At 52.0% G+C, this 8,724-nt stretch overlaps 1 protein-coding gene across 1 annotated transcript; it reads left to right on the top strand.

Moving 5' to 3' along the window:
• The first annotated feature begins 491 nt into the window (after window positions 1–491).
• DYNLL2 (dynein light chain LC8-type 2) lies at window positions 492–8,311 on the top strand. The gene is made up of 3 exons (XM_033183626.1): window positions 492–750; window positions 4,181–4,319; window positions 6,240–8,311. Exons 2-3 carry the CDS (start codon window positions 4,188–4,190, stop codon window positions 6,375–6,377), a joined length of 270 nt encoding a protein of 89 aa, XP_033039517.1. The 5' UTR covers window positions 492–750; window positions 4,181–4,187; the 3' UTR covers window positions 6,378–8,311.
• The last annotated feature ends 413 nt before the right edge of the window (window positions 8,312–8,724 follow it).

Here is an 8,724-nt window from a genome sequence, read left to right on the forward strand (position 1 = left end):
GAGGAGAGAGTGTCCTGTCTTTTCCTCTGAGGCTGGTGACTTCATCTCCTCCCCTTCCTCTCTCTAAGGTTGGGGTTTCTACCTCAGCCCCATCTGTTCCCTGGGTCTGAAATCTCCATCCCCTTCTCCCCTTTTCCTCCTTGGGACTGGGGTCTCCACACCCCTCCCTCTCCTCCTCTCTCAGGACCACGTCTCTTTATTCCTTTTCAGGCCTGGCCTCTCCAGCCCCGGGCGGAGGGGTTCGCATTCCTCTCCTTTCTTAAGGCCACGGCTCCCTCCCCCACCCGCTCCAGCTCCTCCTCCCCACCCCCTCCCTCCGCCCCGAGGCATTGTGGGAGGAAACAAGATGTGGGGCGAGAGCGGCGCGGGGAGAAGCCCGCAGTGCGGGGCCGGGCGGGCGCAGCCAATGGGGAGCGCGGACGGCGGCGCGCGCGGCGGGGGGGCGGGGGCGGGGCGCTATTTCAGCGGGGGCCGCGCGTCGGCCGCGCTCAGCGGCAGAGCGGAGCGGAGCTGTGAGGCGCCAACGCTGAGCGAGCGGGCGGGCGGGCCGGCGGCGCGAGGCGGAGCGCGGGCGGCCGGCGAAACTCCAAGGGCGGACCGCGGCAGGGAGCGATCGGCCCCGGGCTGCGGGAGCCGGAGACCGCGGCGGCGGCGGCTGCAGGAGGAGCCCAGGGGACACCGCCCCTGCCTGTGCTCTGCCTCGGGCCATCGCTGCTCCCCAGGGCCTCGTGCGGACTCGCCTCCGTGAAGGTGAGCGGTGGGTGGGGGCGTCCTCCGGGTGGCGGGCCTGTGCCCGTCGCGTGTGGCTCCACACTCCCCGGCCCTCGCCGAGGTGGCCCTGCGGCCTCCTTAACTGGCCCCAAGGCCTGGAACAGGGCTGGCCCCGCAGTCCTTGGCGTTGACGGTCCGGGCAGCGCCGCGCGCCCCCGCTGCCCCTCCCTCTGGGCGCAGCCCCGGCTGCGCCACCCTCTGCCCTGGCCACCCTCGTGGCGCTGCTGGAGGCCTGGGCTGCGGAGGTGCCGCTGCCCCCGCCCCCCCGGGGAGTCTCCCTGCGCTTCGTGGAGGCCCCTGATGTCAGGGGCCGGGGAAGAGGGGGTGGAGAGGGCTCGGGCGTGACGCGGCTCCTCCTGCCACCACCGCCACCCTCTGGGGCGTCCTTCCTGCAGCGAGGACGCCCAGTCACTCCGGCGCTGTTCCAGGCCGGGCGGGGGAGGGCGGCTGACCGGCCGGAGTCTGCGGACCTGGCCGGCGGCGCGGGCGGGAGGTGGGGGGGAGGAGGATGCTTCCTCGTTCCCCAGGTGCTGCCCTTCGGGACCGCAGCGCTCTGGAGGATGGGATAGTGGAGAGATACGGCCCCCTTGGAGAGCCCGAAGAGGGAAGTAGAAGTGTGTGTCTATTGGCGGGTGGGGATGGTGATCCGTGTCATTCGGAGATTTAGCCTTTTTTTTGGGTTGCAAAACCAGGAATCGAAGATGGGAGCTGTCCTGGAGTGCCCTTTGCGCTTTTCACAGGAGCCCTGGCTCGTGACTGAGGCGGCTGGCCTGGGGCCCTCTGGCCATCTTCCTCTTATCTGGAGGCCCAGGTCCCTTGCTTTTTCCCCCAAGAGGGAGGGGCTAGACTGGACACCTTCCTCTGCTTTGCTCACCGGCACCTTGGACAGGGGTGGTAGGGGTTGGGCTTCAACTCTCTCAGATGCCTGGGGGGCAGGGGTGAAGAATCGTGCCATTGTAGTCACAAGACCAGTATTATGTAACTGGAGGCTCTCTCCTGGAGACTAAGGTGGCTTTTAATTACTGTAACAGAGTTGCCCCTTTGGACTTTGGGAATGAGGCAGTGGAGCAGGTGAGCTTGCAGGCAAAATGGTGCCAATTTCATACTTTCACTTTGCTGTCTAATCAGGCCCCACCCCCACGCCTGGGTTTGTAAACAGTGCCCCCTTCTGAGTGGTAACCTGGAATAGGCCACCAGGTGACACTCGTTTTTCTTCACTTGTACAGAGCCTTATAAGAACCTTTCTCCCTGTGCTGCTGTTGTACTTTTGCTCAGACCCATTGAGGTTGCCCCATTTATCTCATTTCAACCTTTGGTATTTAAAATGAAGATGTTGATTTGCCCAAGGTCATGTAACTAGTCATTCCTTGAACAGTGTTCTCCGAATCTTTCCTCAGCACCATGTGGTGCTCACACTCCAGTTGAGGCTCTGACTTTTCCTCTCCACAATGTGGGGGCAGAGGGTGCTGGTCTACTACCTCTTTGCTCTGCTAGTTTCTGCCGAAGTGGAACCAGCCCTGCTTAGTTTGACAGTGCTATCTAGATGAAGGGGCCTTGGATGTGGTCAAGGGCTGTCTGGCAGGCAGCTGGCATGTGTGCATTCTCTGTATATGGTGCAGGCTCAAATGGTGGTGGTGAGTTCTGTTTTCCCTTTCAGCCATGTAGCACACAGGCTAATGTGAACTCAGAGATCAAGGTGGCCTGGAATGATACCAAGGATCTGCCCTTGAGCAGGCAGTCTCCTGTGCAGCCTTGTATCAGATAGAGCTGGAATGACAGCATCTCTTGTCCATTGGGCTGGGCCACAGAGTGGTGCTTTTAGGGGTGGGATGATGGGGGGGAGATTGTTACTGCTCCATGTGTTGGCACTGTGGTCAAGGACAAAGGGCTCATCCCCTCTGTTCCTGCATAGTACCTCACATGCCACTTGCCAGCCACTTCCTGAGATTCCTCTTGTCTCAGGAAGGGTCCATGCAGGGTCTTCCTGGGAACTCTGGTTGCTATGGGATGAATGGCATGGCCCTGACAGCAGGGATATGAAACAAGGCTGTTAAAATAGTAATTCTTTACCTTTCTTAGGCACCTTTTTAAAATGCTTTATCTCCAGGTTTTTCCCAAGCCTCTGGTTTTTTTAAGGGAAGGAAGGCTTCAGCATTCCTTTGAGAAAAATAAGATATTGTCCCCTAACATAATACCTTTCACATCACCTAATAGGTCAGTACTTTTTGAATGAATACGTTTGGCATGAGGAAGCAACACACCAAAGGAATGACACATCAGTGTTGAAGCTGGGTCCAAAATTAGGGCTTTCAAAAATTATATTGAGCTTTAAAAAATGAACATTGTACTGAGGAGAGTGGGGAAGCAGAGGGGAGGGTGGGACAGAGACATGTCCCATGTCTGTGTGACCGACCAGCCAAGTCTGAGGTTGCCTTCCCACCCTCTCTGCCTCTAAGGGGCATCTCACCCTGGAGTACTTGAGAGAAGGCATAATTATCATCTCTGCCCTACTGAGCATTGATGGCCTGGAATATACCCTACCCCTTTTTTTATAGGGCAGGGGTTGGCAGCATTTTTCTGTGAAGGGCCAGATAGGAAATACTTTTGGCTTTGCAGGCCAAATAGTCTCTTGGAACTACTCAACTCTGCCATCGTAGCATGTTCCTGCAACACTTTATTTTACAGAAACAGGTGGTAGGCTGGGTGTGACTGATGGACAGTCGCTTGTAGACTGTCCTTGTCTGCAGATGTTCTCATGTAACTAGTTAATCCTTACAGCAACTCGCGATAGAGAGCTATCCTCATCTGCTAAAATGAAAATAATCAAATGCAGGAAGGCCAAGTGACTTGTCTAAGACCACAAGAGATAAACTCAGGACCAGGAGTCAGGCCTACTGAGTCCTAGTCCAGCTTCTTTCTGCATTAATGCCAGTGATGTAATGAATGGTCATTAAATCAGGGACTTATTCTGTTCAAATGTTAGGATACCTGGTTTATTCTCAGGACAACCCTATAGTCCCCATTTTACAGATGATGACATCAAAACACAAAGATTAAGTAACTTGCCCAACAACACAGCTAGTAGATGATACACTGTAATATCATCTTGACTACTGGTGCTGTTCAGAATATCGGAAGTAAATTTTAGAGTTGGAAAACCTCATTTTGCCTATGGTAAAAACTGATGATTTATTATGTCCTGTTGGCCCTGTATTTCCCAGGGTGGCCCTATATTTCCCAGTGTCTCTGCTAAAGCTTAGGAGCTCCCTCTCCTAATGCTTCACATCTGTGTTTTCTGTTGCCCTCACCTTCTATACTCCTCTCTCGCACTGAGACCCCACACCCAGCAGCTAATGTTCACTGCCCAGAGCATGGAGTTGTCAGCCTTACCTCTCTGCTCCTTCTGTAGTGTCACCATGTCTGACCGGAAGGCAGTGATCAAGAACGCAGACATGTCTGAGGACATGCAACAGGATGCCGTTGACTGTGCCACGCAGGCCATGGAGAAGTACAATATAGAGAAGGACATTGCTGCCTATATCAAGAAGGTGTGCTGGGACAGCTGGGACTGATGGCCATGGGTGGGGATTGACAGCTGAGCTAACCTCCAGGGAGATCTGGAGCTGGGGACATAAGAAAGCCTGTATATCCTATGCAAACAAAACCCTAGGAACTTGCAAAGCAGACAAACTAGTGAGTGATTCTGAATTGCCCAAGCATTCACTTTAGGAGTTGTTAATAGCTCTGCTAGGTGTGTGTGTGTGTGTGTGTATGTTTACTTTTACAGATAATTAAGCTACTGCAAGGCATTGGGGAAGGATAAGAGTATGCAGATACACTTCAGAATTAAGTATTTCTGGCCCAGTTCAGAACTATTCAAAATTAAGATCGAGGATATTTGAAAGAATAAGATGTACAAATTTTGAGGGAACTACATCATTTAAAGTGGGTATGCCTATAATAATCCTCATCATGTAGGAGGTTTCCTTTTCTTTTCCTTGAAAAGGACTCAAGTACTACATCACCCCTTTCTACATTCTTAATGAAAGGGTGGGCTCAAATATATAATTGTAAAGAAATGGATGAGCAATAATGGGGCCATAGGTTTGGTCCCTGAAAAATTCCTGAGTGAATTCGTGACTGGCTATGGTTAACATGGTGAGGAAGCAGCTGTGCCAAAAGTAGGAAAAGGGGTACTGGGGCCCCCTGATTCCCAGTCAGGACCCATATCCATTGGAGGCATAATCCCAGTGTTTGATATTCTCAGCTCTGGCATCCCAAGAACATGTGTAAGAATGGTAGCAGTCTGGTCCATTTAAGTGGTAGGGTCTCTTTGAGTTTTACAGAACTGTGTTTTCCTACCAAATGGGTGGAATGAAAAGAAGAACTCCTAGTGTCCTGAGAGACTTTTTTGGGTGTGGAGCCAAGGGTTGGAGAGCCATTTGGGAGCCCACCTTCTTGCTGTCCTGTACTCTGAGAGCCAGAAGAATCCCCAGATTTTCTGGTCCAGCGCTCTTATTTTGCTGATGGAGAAATGAGAACCAGGGAAGTGACTGGCTCTCCTGTATTGCACATAGTCTTGAGCCAATGTTGAAGCTGGGTTTGGTTTTTACTCTCCTAGTACTTGGAGAGTTGTGTGGTAAGGGGGCTGTGAGGAGACCAGACAAGTTATATGTTGAGCATGTTGAGGGATAGAACCCCAGAGTTGGCAGCATTGGTGGGCCCATGGTGGAGGGTTGCTGCCCTTTCATGGCCACGGCAGAATGCTTCTAGAACTGAGTCTGCAGGCTGAGCCACAAGGTAGTAGGGAGCTGATTAGCTCTAAAGATTTCCTGTGGTTTTGATGGTGAACTTGTGCCCCTGAGGGAATTGCCTTGATCTCATGGTGGAGGTCCTTGTCCTGGTACATTCAGCCCACACAGTGCATGGTACACGGGAGTGCCTTTAATGTTGTCTTATATAGTACTGCCTCCTGGTACTCCCGATGCTTGGTCTTGTTTTGCTTTAATGCCTTAGTGTTCAGCATTTGGAAATGCTGGTTTAGTAATGTGTGAGGCAGTGGGTGGTGGCTCCCTATTTGTGTCATGCTGTTTGACAAATGGTCCTTTATTCCACTGGCCTCTTGATTCCCTTGCTGAAGAATCCCAGGGTGGGCTAGGGGTGGTGTGAGGGGGTGGGGTAGCTAGAGGGAGGAGAGATGATCAGGGTGTAGAGTGCTGGAGGCTCAGGGGAGACGAATAATGGAGCCTTTGTGGTGTTCCATTATTAATGAGGGGAAGAGTGTCCTGGCCAGCTTTAAAACCTGAGCTTCTGAGGTTCGGGGAGGGAACCCCAGGCTGAGGGATGGGGTGGGGGTGATAACAACTAAACATGTATTGGTGCTGGAGTTGCAGGGAGAGACTCCCATTCTGATTTCTCCTTCTCCAGCTACCCTAATTACTTTTTTCTCTGCCTTTATTCTTTTTTAGGAATTTGACAAGAAATATAACCCTACCTGGCATTGTATCGTGGGCCGAAATTTTGGCAGCTACGTCACACACGAGACAAAGCACTTCATCTATTTTTACTTGGGTCAAGTTGCAATCCTCCTCTTCAAGTCAGGCTAGATGGCCGTGGTGAAGGTGTCAGTGGCGGCGGCAGCGATGGCAAGCAGGCGGCGTTGCTGGGACTGTTTTGCACTGGGGCCAGCATCCGGATGTCCTCTCCAATGGCTGTGCTACTGCATGGACTGTATACTCGATTTCATGTGTATGTCGCAGTAAACAAAACCAAACCTCTTTCTGTTTAGTTGCCTGGGGGAAGAAGGCTGCTTTATGTTTATTTTTCAAGACTTTAAAAATATTTTTCAGTTGTATTGCACTAGGAAATCTCTCCCACCCTCTCCCTTTTGTTTTTCTTTCCCTATACAAAATAAAAGGCCCTCCACAAAGACTAGGCAGCCGAAAGACTAGGAGGGCTGAGGAAAAGAAATAGGTCTCTGGAGGTGGAACTAAAACTGTGCAGCTGCCTCTTCCTGGCGGTGGATGCTGCTTTGGGAAGGCCAGGGAGGCTGCAGGGGGACAGTGTTGGGATTGTCAAGGAGAAAGGGATAGGAAGGAAGGTGGAGGGATTGTTCTAGTACCAGGGAGAATATTCCACTGAACTGTGATTCTATGGCTTGGGGCAGGGGTGGGGTGGGGATGTGTTCTTTAGGGGGCCCTGAGATGTGTTTGTCTGTGGTGTGTGGGAGTGGGGAGCAGACTTGTCTTGCTGTCTTTGTCAGAATTTCTAAGTAAGGGCTGTGTCTTTGTGGATTACCTTCTTTTGTTCTTCCTGCCAGAGATCATGACAGGAGGATGCTGGGGGTAGGATTAGCTTGAATTTTTTTTTTCTTTACATTCTTCTCCTGTCTGCTCCCTGCTTAGCCCTCAGTTTTCTCATTCCTCTGGAGTTCTCTTAGAGCAGCCCCTGTTGTTAGTTGGCTGGCAAGGGAATTTCTGGTGACTGTAGTTCCTTAGTTAGGTCTTAGCGATCAAACCAAATCGATGTGTCTCTTGATTCTTCTGTGTATATGTGTGTATATGTGTGTGTATGTGTGTGTGGGGTTTGGGGTAGAGGGGAGGGAGGGGGCAGAACAGTGTGGAATCTCTAGGGTGTATGGGTAGGTAGGGGGTACAGTTAGTTCTAAGTGGGCCTTTGTTAAAAGCCTCTGGGGATATCTGTTTTGGAAATAAAGATAGGTGTCCCCTCCTTGCTGTCATCTAGCCCAGACACTCTTGCTTGCTCTCTGGCTGTCTGCTCCCTGGGAAGGCTTTAGGAGGACCACCCAGGACAGGATGACCGTGCTGCCATCTGATCTGGAGCTGGGTCTCAGTGCAGAGGGACAGTGACTGTGGATGGTTGCAGTCTCTGGTGGGAGGTGAGGATAGAAGTGATAAAGAGCTAAGAAAGAGGAGCTTCTGGGAGCCTGGAGGAGGTCAGTCTTGCCGTGATGAAGCCAGATAGCAGGAGATGGAGCAGGGCCATGAGAGGAGGAGATTCTGAGGAGGATGCAGGGGAAATCTTGTCTGTTAATGAAATAGGAGTGGGGTGGGGTTTGGGGTGGGGTGGTCATTGCCATTTGAGCTGCTGATTCTCATGAGTCGCCTTCAAAACTCTCATGTAGGGTTGACAGTGTGGGAGGTGGGGGATCTAGCTTATTCTTTTATTTTCAAGTCCATTCTTGGGGCTGGTGGGGAGGCAGGAGAATACCCCTCCCTCAGTCCTTAGTGTGTGCTGAGCTTGCTTTGTGATGTTGGCAGGGGAGGGGGGGACCTGGGTGGTGACTGAGTTCCCTTTATCAAACCCTTCAGTGGGCACAAAATTGAGTGCTTGATTTTAGGTTTTATTTTTTTATGAATGTCCAAATCTGTGTTTCACCCTGCCCTCCCAGACTGGCCAGTTGGAAGTGTCTGGTTTGTGTTCATCTCTCCCTCATTTCTGGAGCAGGGCCCGAGACCCTGCCACATCTCCTATGCTCTGCATCCACGCCTCTTTTGGACATTAAAGGTTGATTGATGCACTTCTGCGCTCTTTGGGTCTCTTTGGGGATGAGGGGTTGGCGTGGTGGCAGTGGTGCCACACAGGGGGTGAGGATGGAGGGTATCCAGGGTGGAGTAGAATGGGAACTGAAGAGAAGACCAGACACTAGATACTGATTGGCCTGTAGCCGTACTTATTTGTGCCTAGGCTTATGCCCCTTAAGGAGAGGAAAACTAACCAGCAGCACTCACCCTTAAGGGCTCCTGGGTTTTGCCTTCCTTGGTGGTGATGGCCAGGTGAGTCATACTTTGTGTCTTTGGGATAGTAGCTGCTGCCTTCCCAGCTGCCATCATGGACCTGCCTGAGCTTTGCTGCTTCAGCTTTTGCCCAAAGCTCTTACCTTTTCATACACCTCCCTTCTCGGCTTCCCTGAACCTGGAGACTATTTAGCAA

Source organism: Trachypithecus francoisi, unplaced genomic scaffold, assembly GCF_009764315.1.
Source record: "Trachypithecus francoisi isolate TF-2019V2 unplaced genomic scaffold, Tfra_2.0 Lachesis_group20, whole genome shotgun sequence".
NCBI classification, from domain to species: Eukaryota; Metazoa; Chordata; class Mammalia; order Primates; family Cercopithecidae; genus Trachypithecus; species Trachypithecus francoisi.